This window comes from Astyanax mexicanus, chromosome 9, assembly GCF_023375975.1.
Source record: "Astyanax mexicanus isolate ESR-SI-001 chromosome 9, AstMex3_surface, whole genome shotgun sequence".
NCBI lineage: Eukaryota > Metazoa > Chordata > Actinopteri > Characiformes > Acestrorhamphidae > Astyanax > Astyanax mexicanus.
In genome coordinates, this window is record NC_064416.1 from 105,705 (window position 1) to 121,090 (window position 15,386).

The 15,386-nt window shown below is 37.7% G+C and overlaps 1 protein-coding gene across 3 annotated transcripts in view; it reads left to right on the forward strand.

Annotated features, from left to right (window-relative positions):
- The window catches only part of LOC103028816 (SH2 domain-containing adapter protein F-like), a gene marked incomplete at its 5' end in the record, with an annotated part of 107,114 nt that extends 101,186 nt beyond the window's left edge, over positions 1–5,928 (forward strand). For all 3 annotated transcript variants that reach the window (XM_049483287.1, XM_022685704.2, XM_049483288.1), the window contains 1 exon segment: positions 4,859–5,928. In XM_049483287.1, coding sequence (XP_049339244.1) covers positions 4,859–5,045 — 187 coding nt within the window.
- Positions 5,929–15,386: the final 9,458 nt, after the last annotated feature.

The window sequence follows — 15,386 nt, forward strand, 5'->3', positions numbered from 1 at the left end:
TTCTTCTTTTAATTTTTTGTTTTCCAATTCAAAGAAGCTTTATTGGAATGACCATAGTTAATTACAGTATTACCAAAGCATTAATTAATTAAATTAATAATTGAGAAAAAATAACAAAAATCTTTCTGTATCTCTGTTTCTTTATATCGCTCTCTCTCTCTGTATCTTTCTCTCTCTGTGTGATGGAGGGATTAATCAGTAGATGGGTAAAGTGGTTTTAGTCTCAGTGCTGGAATGGTCCCGGGTGATGAATTCTGGGTTAATGATGGTGGATAATCAGGTGAGCTGGAGGGGCAGGATGGAGAGAATAGATGGATTGAGAGAATAGATGGATGGATAAATGGATAAGGGTGATTGAGGTTATTTATATTTCAGGGTGGGCGGTACTGAAGGGTCCGGTAATTATTTTAGATTGGCTCAAACCATTAAAAGATTATAGTGAATTGATGCTCTTTATACCTGAATCATCCTGAATCACTACTGTATCAGTCCTGTATCAGTCCTGTATCAGTCCTGTATCAGTCCTGTATCACTACTGTATCAGTCCTGTATCAGTCCTGTATCAGTCCTGTATCAGTCCTGTATCACTACTGTATCAGTCCTGTACCAGTCCTGTATCAGTCCTGTATCACTACTGTATCACTACTGTATCAGTCCTGTACCAGTCCTGTATCAGTCCTGTATCAGTCCTGTATCAGTCCTGAATCTAAACTTGCATTTAACTATAGAGATTCTTTATATTCTGAAAAAGAGAATGTGCCTTTAAATATGACTAAATCTGTTATACTTCACGTAACGTCATGTGACCCTACCTGATAAAGGATTACAAGACTTTCTCTCAGAGCTTTAGGATGTAGATTATCTGCACTATATCAGATTAGATAAAGAACAGTAGGGTGTAGAGACTCATAGAGAGTGGAGCAGCTCCATCTAAACCTCACGTCTCCAGTGCTGGTCTGAGTGTAAAGTTTGGTTGAGGGGGGATTATTGGTTTGGGTTGTTGTTTAGAAATTGGTATTCGCCCCTTAGTTTATTTCATGTTTCAGGGTGAACCAACATCAGACATTAAATTAACCCAAATGCATGCAAACAAGCAAGACGAGCAAATACCTTTAGTAATTTAGTGCATTTACTGGTGATTGGAGGTGAAGAACCCTGATGATCAACATCTCTAATGTGATGAATGCTGGGATGGTGATTCTGGAACAGTATGAAGATGTTTATTAAACTCTTTCAGTATCAGCAGAGGGAGCAGAGAGACCTGCAGAAGTTTGCTCACCCCTCTAGTGTTCCCTGTGCCACTGTCTCAACACAAGCCCAGAGCATAATCCCTCCACCACCATGTTTAACAGATGCAGAGGTTTCTGCACCCTCTCTTCTAATGTAGCTTCGCTCACTGCAGCCAGAATCAAGTTTTTATATAATCAGTCTGCAGAACTTTCCCAGACTACATGGCAGATCTGTTTAGATATAATATAGACCCAATAGATCTCTGAAAACAGAACTTTCTGAAAATGCTGACGTCACACAGCGAGTCTGCACAGGTCTGCTGTTAGTTTAGCATTAGCTTAGCCTGTTCAGAACGAGCCTGAAACATGAACAGCGACTGGATTGGTTCTGTTCTCTCTGCGGTTTGTGGATTAATAACATGTCCATAATGCGCTGTGTGCAGATTTTTCTGATCCTGCTGTCCGGAGGTACAAACCTTACTGTGAACGGAGATTCTGGATCAGGTCTGGATCAACAAGAACCTGGTGGAACAATTTAGAAGAAGAAAGTAGTTGTTGCTGAAGAGTGAGGAGTTGTATAATCAGCTTTTAGTTATTATTCTGCATATAACTGAAACAGATTACCAGAAAGTCTTACAAATGCCCTAAATATAGAATTGTTCAAATCCAGGTTAAAAACTCATGCTTTTAACCTGAAGCACTTTTTAAATTTTTTTTACCTTATTTCATTATCTTTAACATTTGTTTTTCTTTTTAATGCACTTTAATATTTTATTTTAACAATCATTTTTTAATTTGAACAATTCTAATGCTTTTATTTCTCATGTAAAGCACTTTTAATTGCCATTGCGTAAGAAAAGTACGATTTAAATAAACTTGCCTTGCCTTGTTCCCACAATCCTTCAGTTTAAGATTATAGCTACATTTTATTTTCATTTATTTTATTTTATTTATATGTTTATAGTTTTTATAGTACTGTATTGTGTTTTATTGAAATCTGCTTTATGTAACACAGCACAGGTTATTGTTTTTTCTCGTTGGTGATTATTCTCTGTTTTTGTGATCTTTTACTCCTCGAGCTCAGAGCCTCTTCATAAATGTAATTGGTAGATAAGTGCAGGTTCAGGTGAGGGAGGGGCGGAGCTTTAATTTATGGGGCGTGGTCATGTTGCCCTCTCTGCAGTGTGATCATTAATAAAGCGTCCGTATTAAACCAACCCTACAATACTTTATTAAATAGACGTGTTTCTCCAGCATTAATAAACACTGTTAGAGTTACAGACGTCTGAAACTGGAGAATAAGCTTCATAATCAGCCTGTTTTAATGATAAATTTACTGTAAATACATTTCTATACCCCCCCGTTCTGCAGTTTATCTGGTGAACTGGTACAGGAGTGATGGTGGCGTTACTGCAGACAGCTGTAGTGGAGTTATCGATGCGGAGGATGTGAAAAATAATGAAATATGAAATGTTTTGCTGTTCCCGGCTGTCGAGAAGCAAATGGAGCAGAAACACACTTCCTGAAAGAGTCTCTGAAGAGTCTGAGTTTCAGTCAGACGTCCCTGAAGATTTCACTCGGTTTGTTTTAAAATGAGATAATCCTTTATTAATCCCACAGAGCGGAAACTCAGCTCAACAGCAGAGCAAAGAAAACAGCCTGGAAATATATAACCTTAAAAAGAGAATTAAAAGAAGAGGAAAATCAGTAGACACACAAATAATACAAACACCTTAAAAATAAGTGTTTTTCATCCGTCACACGTCCAGAAGAAATTTGGTTCAATGCTGCAACTTTAACAACCCAACATTACTGAGGTTACTATGGAGAGTTTATATGTCTAAGTAGATCCAAACCTCTCATCACCAAACAGACCAATGCAAAGAGCCAGATCCTCAGAACCTCTAAAATAAAGTTCAGCTTCAAGATTAACGGTTGGAATAAATAAAGTTTACATGTCTGAGCAGCTCAAATCCATCCAGACCTAATCCAATGGATGAGTCTGGGAGAACGGTATTTGTCTGAGTGCATTGTAAAGAGTGTAAAGTTTGGTGGAGGGGGGATTATGGGTTAGGGTTGTTGTTCAGGAGTTTTATATTTTGTTTTCAACAATGGTGACCTGCTTGGTCGTCTCCCACTAAGTCTACTTTGGCTTAAACAGCAATGGATGGGGTGATCTGACACACCAGGAGTAAAGCAGCATAAAGTTAATCAAAAGCAGTGTGTAAGACTGGTGGAGGAGAACATGATGCCAAGATGCATGAAAAAACTGTGATTAAAAACCAGGATTATTCCACCAAATATTGATTATTTCTGAACTCTTAAAACTTTATGAATATGAACTTGTTTTCTTTGCATTATTTGAGGTCTGAAAGTTCTGCATCTTTTTTGTTATTTCAGTCATTTCTCATTTTCTGTAAATAAATGCTCTAAATGAGAATATTTTTATTTGTAATTTGGGAGAAATGTTGTCTGTAGTTTATAGAATAAAACAACAATGTTCATTTTACTCAAACATAAACCTATAAATAGCAAAATCAGAGAAACTGATTCAGAAACTGAAGTGAGATCTTTTAGGTACTTTTTTCCATTCTTTGATATATTTAAAGACTAAATCAGTGTAATTCCTGACCATAAATCTATTATGGTGAAAAACAATATAATAATTCTCATTAAAAGCTAAACTAAAGCTCTTTAATGGGAGGAGGGGTGGATTTAAGGTTAAACTCTGTGATTGATTAGTTTCTCCTGGTTAAAGCTGGGTTGGTGTTCTGTGCTCTGATGAATAGACTGCTGATGGTTTTTTTTAGGGCCGCTGTGTTTTTTCCTCTTATCTCCGTAATCAGGTGCCGTTTTCCCCCGCCGGCAAATAGCTTTCCTCCAGCGGCATTTTTCACCCAGTTAAAGCTCCTGATACAAACCACAGCACCACCCCATGAGCTGTACACTGTAAACCCAGACACTGTTTAAACTCAAATGATTTAAGTCTGTTTTACATAAAATTGTATATTTCTAAACAAAACTCAACTATTTTGAGTTAGTTGAACTGAATTTGTGAGCACAGATACTGTACTATTCAAACTGAGATCTTTGAGTTGAACCATCTTATAATAACTGAGTTTAGTCTGTTGTCATTAGCAGCTTCTTTACTATTGGCTTCTGTTACAATCTATTTGCATACTGGGTGTGTCCAACAGTTTTACTCACCATCAGTGTGTAGTGATTCCCCCTGGGCTCCCTTACAAATAAATCAACTTCCCCTTTAGTTGTAATAACTTGATGTTTTAATTTATTAACTCAAGTTTTCATTCCCCATTACTTAAAACATTTAATCAAACCGGCTGCCTAAAAAAGTTAAGGAAACTCAACTTATCTGGTCTTACAGTGCAGCAGAACAGCAAGAAAACCGAAATACCACTCTGATCCGGTTAACCAAACATTTTCTGAGGCTCTGATTGGTTCCAGGGACTAAAACTGATCCTCCTGTTTTTATAGTTTCAGTTCGCTAAAACTGAAGAACAGAAGAGTGAAGAACATTTTGTAGCACATTTATTTCTAATGCTATGTATTATTTATGGGTAATTTCTTGTCGTTAATCTCTTGTTTTCTTGTTTTCTGTCTCTCTGCAGGAGCAGTCAGGGCTTCATGCATATGAAACTCTCCCGAACCAAAGACAGTAAATATATCCTGGGTCAGAACAGCTGTTTGTTCGACAGCGTGCCGGAGATCATCCACTTCTATTCCAGCCGCAAGCTGCCCATCAAAGGGGCGGAGCATATGTCCCTGCTGTACCCCGTCGCCATACGGACACTATAGCCCACTGGTAACCAATCACATCACTGACCAGAAGATAATCCAGAGCATCTTCACGCCATCGTTCACTGGATACACATTCTTATTGATCTACCACTGATGGATCTGATCTTTAATAGCGATGAGATTGAGATTGAGGTAATTGATGCTTCGATTGACTGGCGTTGAACCATCAGTCGATCGATTAATCGATTAATCGCGTGACGTTTGAACACAAAGCTGAGGACGTCTGGACAACGTCTCTACAGAACCAGCCAATCAGCTCCAGCCTTTAACTCACAGTCCTCTTGAGTCAGTGGAAGATTGATAGACTCAACACTGACCTCAGATCAGCCTCGTATCTCCTGGGATTCCCGTCTGATCTCAGATCTGATTCTGATCCCCCTGGATTCTTCACATGGCCTGAACTCCTGGACCTTCAGCCCTGACCTGAGACCTGCACCCACACTTTAGACTCTACTGATTCTCACACTGTAATTAAACATCATTCACAACGGAATTACCGTATTTTTCGCAATATAAGGCACACCGGATACCAGTATGAAGCGCATTGTGCGATACTAGTAAGGAACAGGGGTGTTCCTTACATCTAAACTGTTTCCCCTCTAATTTAGCTAAGTAAACCTAAGATAAGCTAAGTAAACAAAACTGTAATTCTTTAAAAATATATATATATATATATTTATAAATTGTAAAGTTAATCGAGTGCTGGATGTTAATTAATTTACACAGATTTCTCTCCTGAAAAAACTTTGTTTATTTGGGGGAGTAAAGCGCTTCCATTTATTTACAGTAAGCTTAGATTTCCAGATTTACACTAACAGCACTTGAGCATTAGCATTAGCAGCTAACTGCTAGTGCTAGTGCTAATGCTAATGCCGCCTGAGTGTTTTGGTAAGCCAGGGCAAAAAAATCGTTTTGGTCCAACAAAGTTTGTTTTAACACAGTAAACATGTAGGCTAAATTCCGATATACTCACCTCTGAACAGCGAAAGAGCTAGCACTTAGCGCGTTTGGTTAGCGGCTAATGCTAATTCTGCTTCAGCAGTGGTAGCCAGTGTTAGCAGCAGGCTACAGGCTGATAATACTCACATCTGAACAGCAAAAAAGCAAGCTTTTAGCACAGTTAGCATGCTAATGCTAATGCTGCTCCTGTATAACTCTGTACTTCAGTGGAGTGACTTTACTGCTCCTTAATACCTGACTGATAGAATTCATACATAAGGAGCACCGGATTATAAGGAGCTCTGATGAATTTTGGGAAAATAAAAAGGTTTTATGTGCAGCTTTATAGTGTGAACAATACGGTAATCATCATGCTAAACCATTCTGGAATGGCCGCTCCAGAATGTTGAATGAACTGTAACTGTAAAGCACTAATCACAACACTAATAGTGAACACCTCATCATGCTTTAGCCTCCATCTGCAGAGCAGGACCATCGGAGAACCCAGTGATTGTACGATCCATCACCCCAAACCGGAGACTCCCTGCTTTTCAATGGAGTTCCACAATAACTTCCAGCGGCAAGATCAATGGAAAACCATTGGGAAACTATTGGAGTACCATTGAAGTACTATTGGAAAATCATTGGACAACCATTAAAAAAACATTGGAGAACCATTTTAGAACCGTTGGAGAACCCGAAGGCAATAGAGTTTAGTCAAAGTATAAAATTTAATTTGTTAAATTACATTAATTTCAGTCGAAAATCACATTCAAACAACCAACCTTACACTTTCGTTTTCATTTTATCCCAATATTTCGTTTTCTTTTCCAAGATTCTCACTCTTGCCAAATCTATGATTGACAGCTCTAGTCTGCAGATGATTGGTCAGAGGGTGTGGTCAGTTAGAGAGAGAGTTGAGTAGTGTGTGAGGGGGCGGAGCTTCAGATTTTTGGGTCTTTATCACAGTTTAGACCAATGGCATCTTATCAAACATTTGATTATTTCCACTCGATTAAATCAGCAACTGAATCTGAAGTAATCCCGTCAACAGCCAATCAAAACTAAGCATGAAAACTGAACACAGAATAAGTGTGATTTTTATTTCACAGCTTCTTATTTAATTTTACGTTTTCTACCTTAAATAATGCAGTAATGTAGAAGTGAGATAATGTCGGTTCTGATTAAAGAGGATCTCAGAACAGCAGAACCTCAATAAACAGCTTTTAGTGTTTTACTGAAAATCAAACACATTCAGACCCCCCCACTGAGCACGCTCTCGCGCTCTCTCTCTCTTTCTTTCTCGTGCTCTCTCTCTCTTGCCAATCTCTTTTTCTCTCTCTCTCCCACATGCTCTCTCTTTTTTCTCTCTTTTTCTCACACTGCATTTCTCTTTCTCAATTTTTTTGTCTCTCTCTATCTCTCGCTTGATGTGCTATCTCTTTTTTGCTTACTCTCTCGCTCTCTCTCTCTGTTTCTCTCTCTCTCTGTCTCTTTTGCTCTCTCTCTCTCTGTCTCTCTCTCTGTCTCTCTCTGTCTCTCTCTGTCTCTCTCTCTCTGTCTCTCTGTCTCTCTCTCTCTCTGTTTCTCTCTCTCTCTCTGTCTCTCTCTCTGTCTCTCTCTCTCTGTCTCTCTCTCTCTCTGTCTCTCTCTCTCTCTCTGTCTCTCTCTGTCTCTCTCTCTCTCTCTCTCGTTGTGAGAGTGAAATCTGCATTGTCTACCTCAGAAATCAATGTAATTCACTCATCAGTGGATCAATAAGGTACAATAAGAATGCAGATATTGATCGCCTCTTCCTCTCATCACTCCTCCTTTACTTTCAGTCCTCTCCTCCCTTCTTCTTTTCTCAACTCTGAGACGAGTGTGTGTGTGTGTGTGTTATCTGTGTGTAACTCTGTACTCTGTATGTGATGTCATGCGTTGGGTTCATGCCTTATACTCCAAATGCATGATGGGAAAAGAAAAATCAACAAAAAGAGAAAAACTGAATCTGATTTATGATTTAGAGAAAGTTCTGAATGTTCTGAGTGTAATTTATTCTGGAGTAATTCTGATTATTAATATCTGTGTTTTTACTCCCGACCAGCCGACTGAGACTCTTTATGTTCTTTAACCGTGTGTGTGTGTGTGTGTGTGTGATTTCTGATAGTAATATAGAGGAGGATGCTGAGTTTATGTGAGAGTTAATATTAAAGTGTTTTTAGTTGGAATCTGTTGGACCTTTAAGCTTTAAGTGCCACTGAAGTTCTATCAGAACGGGATTATTTTCTCTGTGTAAAATATTTCACTCTTCTACTCTTTAGTGATAAAACTCCTGCATCCGGACTGCAATTGAAAAAACAGGAGGATCAGTGAGTTTTTAGGCTTTTTTCTCGGTCACATGACATCACAGCGTTCAGTAGCTCCTCCATTTCCACTCACTGTTGTGTTTTTTTTAACATGGATCTCCGTGGAAACCGTGGCGCGCCCAAAGTGTAATTACGGTGCACAGCAGTGGACAAATATCTATTTTATTAAAGGCGAGGAGACGAAACTCAGAGATGTGCGTCCGGACGGGACTAAAATTACCGGAGGAGCACAGAGTTCAGAGAAAAACAGTAGATAATTCAGCCTGTAATTTTCTCAGAGGACGTCTGAGAAAAACACCTACATGATCGTTCTGGACGGGAATAAAATCACAGAAGATAAAAAAAAACATAAAAGAGAAAATTACCCAGAACCCCCTGAGAAAATAATCCCATCCAGATAGAGCTAAACAGTAATTAAATGCAGTGTCCTGTGGGCCTTGGAGAATGAGCGATATTTAATACATTAAAGAATACAGAGAACTACAGTGTCTTGTGGGCAGTGTCCCATGTGTGATTATAGGACTACAGTGTCCTGTAGGCAGTCTGTGATTATAGGACTACAGTGTCCTGTGGGCAGTCTGTGATTATAGGACTACAGTGTCCTGTTGGCAGTCTGTGATTATAGGACTACAGTGTCCTGTTGGCAGTCTGTGATTATAGGACTACAGTGTCCTGTGGGCAGTCTGTGATTATAGGACTACAGTGTCCTGTGGGCAGTCTGTGATTATAGGACTACATCTTCCTGTTGGCAGTCTGTGATTGTAGGACTACATCTTCCTGTGGGCAGTCTGTGATTATAGGACTACATCTTCCTGTGGGCAGTCTGTGATTGTAGGACTACATCTTCCTGTGGGCAGTCTGTGATTGTAGGACTACAGTGTCCTGTGGGCAGTCTGTGATTGTAGGACTACATCTTCCTGTGGGCAGTCTGTGATTGTAGGACTACAGTGTCCTGTGGGCAGTCTGTGATTATAGGACTACATCTTCCTGTGGGCAGTCTGTGATTATAGGACTACATCTTCCTGTGGGCAGTCTGTGATTGTAGGACTACATTGTCCTGTGGGCAGTCTGTGATTATAGGACTACATCTTCCTGTGGGCAGTCTGTGATTATAGGACTACAGTGTCCTGTGGGCAGTCTGTGATTATAGGACTACATCTTCCTGTGGGCAGTCTGTGATTGTAGGACTACAGTGTCCTGTGGGCGGTGTCCTGTGTGATGAGTGGAGCTGATTGGATGTAGGAGGTGATGATGGGTGTGATGTTTGATGATTCAGGTGTTTCTGAGCAGAGAGGTGGAGATGAGTGCAAGGTAGAGAGAGATGAGTGGATATGATTGATTGATTGATTGATTGATGAAATAAAAAAGTGGGCGGGGCTAAATGTAAGGAGGAGGGAAGAAGTGAATTACAGAATGTAGAAGAAACATCATAGCATCTTCCTCTGTGTAGGCAACTGTTACTGTGTGTGTGTGTGTGAGTGTGTGTGTGAGTGTGTGTGTGAGTGTGTGTGTGAGTGTGTGTGTGAGTGTGTGTGTGTGTGTGTGTGTGTGTGTATGGTGTGTGTGTATGGTGTGTGTGTATGGTGTGTGAGTGTGAGTGTGAGTGTGTGTGTGTGTGTGTATGGAGTGTGTGTGTGTGTGTGTTTAGGCCTGTTATGATAATCAATTTTTTGGACAGTATATTGTCTCAAAAAACATTTGATAATCAATATTATTGTAATTTCAAGATTGATTTTTGCCATAATAATGGTATAATTATCATTTTTAAGTAGCAAAACACTGAGGTCATTTAGACACAACAATTTATTAAAAAATAATATAAAAAATGTTTATTTAAAAGTTCTAATTAAAAATAAAACAATAAAAACACTAATATAATGATGTCGTGTCTGTATATTGTGCGATATATTGATGACGTAATTATCATTACAGACCTAATGATGGACCTAATTAAGAGTGTGTGTGTGTGTGTGTGTGTACAGTCTCTGTTGGTCAGATGTAAATACTGAATGTATCTGAGGGTTTGGAGGCGGAGCTTCAGAGAAATAAAGAGTTTATGGGTCTAAATGAGTCGTGTTTTTTCTATTATTCCAGTTTTATTTATTATTCACTCTTGTTCACACTGACTGTTATAGATAGGTCTGTCTCGATAATATTTTATTGGACGATATATCATCCCAGAAATTATTGTGATAAACGATATTATTCTCATTTTAAGATCGTTAAATTAAATGCCACTGATATAATGATAATAGAATAGAATAAAAAAAGCAATTATACCCCTTTAAAACCAACATCATTAAAGCACTGATTGGTCATTTATCACCACTGTGTATATAAATACAAGCACTTAAAAATGATGAGTTTCTCTGATTTTACCAAATAGAAAACCTATATAAAAAATATAATCAAGAGGAAGATGGATGATCACAAACCATCAAACCACCAAACTGAACTGCTTGAATTTTTACACCAGGAGTAAAGCAGCATAAAGTTATCCAAAAGCAGTGTGTAAGACTGGTGGAGGAGAACATGATGCCAAGATGCATGAAATTAAAACTGTGATTAAAAACCAGGATTATTCCACCAAATATTGATTATTTCTGAACTCTTAAAACTTTATGAATATGAACTTGTTTTCTTTGCATTATTTGAGGTCTGAAAGTTCTGCATCTTTTTTGTTATTTCAGTCATTTCTCATTTTCTGTAAATAAATGCTCTAAATGAGAATATTTTTATTTGTAATTTGGGAGAAATGTTGTCTGTAGTTTATAGAATAAAACAACAATGTTCATTTTACTCAAACATAAACCTATAAATAGAAAAATCAGAGAATTCAAGCAGTTCAGTTTGGTGGTTTGATGGTTTGTGATCATCCATCTTCCTCTTGATTATATTCCAGAGATTTTAAATTTGGTAAAATCAAAGAAACTCATCATTTTTAAGTAATCTTATATTTTTGTAGAGTTGTATGTGTATTAAATATTTCATTTCTTTTTCCTCCAGAACCCAAGAAACCCCATTACATTACATTACATTACATTACATTTGGCAGACGCTTTTGTCCAAAGCGACTTACAATAGTCAAGTACAATGTAAAATAAGTTTAAAGGTAAAAACATCTTTGGATAGGGATAAAAGGAGGACAAAGGGGAATAATAGGATAGAGGAGTGAAGGAGGGGAAGAAGGAAATGAGGTTAGAAGTAGTTAGTGTGTTAGAGGTGTTAGGAGAGTAAGTGCTCTTTGAAGAGCTCTGTCTTCAGGAGTTTATTAAAGATAGTGAGAGATTCTCCTGATCTGGTAGTAGAAGGTAGTTAGTTAGAGGTGTTAGGAGAGTAAGTGCTCTTTGAAGAGCTCTGTCTTATAATCTCTGTCTAATAAATGCAGTGAGATTTAGAGCTACAGTCTGTTCATGCAGTCGGTCATTAAAGCGTTATCTGCTGGAATGTTGAATGTTCGCTGCGTTTACTGGTTTCTATGGTGAAACGTTCAGGGAGAATGCACTCTATTTATCCTGTCTGTCTGTCTCTGTGTGTATATATACCGTATATATATAGTGTGCACACGTTTAAGGCACCAGAACACATTATATTTATTATTTATTTATTTAAAATGTGTTTAATAGTGTTTGTACAAGAATAATATTTCCAAACATTCAAACACAGTAAAAACACCTCCATATTATAATATTCTTGAAAGCTATTGGTTTTGAATTTGCTTTGCAGTTACCGTATTTATTTTAGTTGTTTGCATGTCGTTTATATGCACTAAGGGTCTTGATTTATATGAATATTATATGTATTTATTCAAATATTAGTGTTTTACTGAAGATACTCACCTCCCAGGTAAAATTATAAGATTTATTCAAATTATTTTTACACATGCCTAAAACATTTGCACAGTACTGTGTGTATATATATATATATATGTCTGTTTGTGTTGTATATATGTTGTATATGTTGTGTGTGTTATTGCCGTGGGCTGCAGGGTTATATGATCTCTGGAGTGATGTATTTATTAGATGTTGGTTCTGAAGCTCCTCCACTGTAATTTAATAGACGTTGTGTTTGAGACGCCCCAGAGCCAATCACTGTCGAGTATGAGGCTCACGGGACGCGCAATATACTCGTATCTCCAGCTGGATTTACTGCACATATTACCAACCTGACTGTGAGCAGAGTTCTGACTTTAATTCACACTGTTTTACAGAAAAATCCAGGACTGAACATCATCATCATCAAACAGCAGATCTGAACTCTCTCTCTCGGACTCCGGCTGCTGATGGAGAAGGTACTGTATAATATTAAATATGTTGGAGGTCTAAAGTAAGTCTTCTATTGTTTCTGGATTAATAATATTTTACTTTCTCTTTTCTTTTCTATGGAAGTTTGGAAACTCATTTGAATATTAAGGCTAGTATGTTAGCTTAGCTTGGGGCTAACATTTAATTAGAGCATTAGAACATGTTTCAATTCAAATATTCACTCCTGTTTTCACCTTTATCCTGTTGAATTTTCTCTAAAACTCTAAATATATTTAATATTTCAGCCCCGTTCTCCACCGGACGCTTGATGTTCTCCACCCCTGGCTGGAGGTCACATGACCGTCAGCAGTGTTATCAGCAGCTCAGAGAACATCACTCGTCGCGGGGTTATCCACGCCGCCGTCCAACCTGTTCAAAGTCTTCTTTGAGGACCAAAAAACGCCCACCATGAAAGAGACAGATATAAAATATATCCCTCCCCCCTCCCCCCCTCTAAACTCCGTCTGTATCCAGGTCACGTCCGGGTGAAAGCAATTTCAGGAGGGAACCTGATGCTAATAGCGCCGAGCTGCTGATGCTGGAGACAAAAGCAGGGCTGGATCCAGAGCTTCTGGTTCCACAGAGACGCAGCTGAGCTTCTTCCATATTTATTAATCTGTTATAAAGCTTTATAACCTTTATAACAGGAGCATCACTCTATACAGACCTGCTGATTTTACTTTAGTCTAAATGATGATTTATAGAATTTTCACACCTGAAAGTTCAAAACGAGCTTAATAATGCAGCAGAACGATCGGTCAGTCACTCTGTCGGTCAGTTACTCATTCATTTTGTCACTCGGTCGGTCAGTTAGTCATTCATTTTGTCACTCGGTCGGTCAGTTACTCATTCATTTCATTCATTTTGTCACTCGGTCGGTCAGTTAGTCATTCATTTTGTCACTCGGTCGGTCAGTTAGTCATTCATTTTGTCACTCGGTCGGTCAGTTAATATCAGTTTTAAACTGCAGTACTATAACTAATAAAAGGAATTTTCTGAAAGCAGTACCAGATGGTTGCACAGCTGAAATGGTTGCTGTGGTATCACAGATGGTCATAAAGATGTTACTGGGTGATTGTTAAGATTGCTAGTTGCTAGGTGGTTTATATGGTGTTGCTATTGGTTGCTAAGATTCTACAAAGGTGTTACGCAGCAGGAGCTATGGTAATGTGCTGTGGCTAGGGTGTTGATAGGTGGTTACTGTGGAAAGGGTTTGGTTGCTATGGTGTTGCTAGGAGGTTGTTCTGGTGTACCAGGTGTTGTAAATGAATGTAAGTGAGAGTAAACTGAACAGATATAATACACAGATTTATAGAGATATGATTTAATACGTCAGTGATTATTGATTTTACTGCAGTGATTAATTTTATTCTGATCTGTGAATGAAGAATCTGATCTGGGGTCAGTCTGTGATTTTCAGTCAGTGATTCTCATAACTGAGCACACTCTGCCCTCTAGTGGTGATCTGTGAGTATTACTGTTAGAGTTCTGTCAAATAAAAACTAAAATAAAAACTAAATACGTACATTTAAAGAATATTCTCTTCTTATTCACTCTTATTAATTTATATATTTTAGCCATATTTAACTTTTATTCTCAGAGCTGTATTTAAAGCACTAGAGACTCAGACGTGAGGAAAAGTAAAAGTGCTCTATAAAAGAGTAGAAGCTCCACACTTCAGTAAAAGTAGTGAAGTATTTAAAAGTTTAGTACTGAAGTACTGAAATTAAAAGTACTGAAAGTAGGAATGTGATATTTATTGATCTGAATGATTAAAGTTGGTGTTATTTTGTGTTTCTCAGATTAATTCTGGTTCTGAACTGAGCAGCACCTGAACCAGAGGAGTTTACACTGACAGGTACTGGAGTTACAGCTGCTGGGAAACGTTAGGCTGATGTTAGTTGAAAATTATGTAAATGTTAGTTTAATGTTGGGTGACCGTTATCTGAACGTTAGATGAACGTAGTTTAATATTAGGGTAATGTTAAATGTTACTTGAACGTTAGGTAAATGTTAGTTAAACGTTTGTTGAATGTTAATTAAACATTAGTTGAACATTGTGTGGACGTTACTTAAACATTAGGTAAATGTAAATTGAGCGTTAGATGAATGTGGGGGTAATGTTGACTTACTTGAATGTTGCTGAAACGTTAGGTGTAGATCAGTTAAATGTTACATAAATGTTAATTAATCATTTGTGAACATTATTTGAATGTTGGGTGAATGCTAATGAAACATTGAGTGAACGTTAGATGAATGTTAGTGGAACATTATGTGAACATTACTTTAATGTTGGTGTTATGTTGAATGTTAGTTGAATGTTAGTTGTGCATTAGTTAAATGCTAATGAAACATTAGGTAAATGTACGGTATAGGAAATGTGATATTTAAAGCTGGTGTTATTTTGTGTGTTTTAGTTGGTGAAGTTTCCCAGACTAGTTAGTAGAATGTTAAACATTAGTTAACGTAAGACTATAGCCTTATGTAATTTGTCCATTTTTTATATGTATGTATGTTAGTTAAACATTAGTTGAACGCTTGTTAAGTGTTAGTTGAATGTTATTAACTTCGAATTTACCTGAACCTTGTGTGCCCAGTTTAATCAGGCACTCCATAAAAATTATATATATATATATACACATATATTTTCACAAAAATTGACAAATTACATAAGGCTATATAGTCTTGCCTTTTAGGGTCATTTTGGACGTTTTTCTCCCAACTCTTGTATACACGTACGTATATAT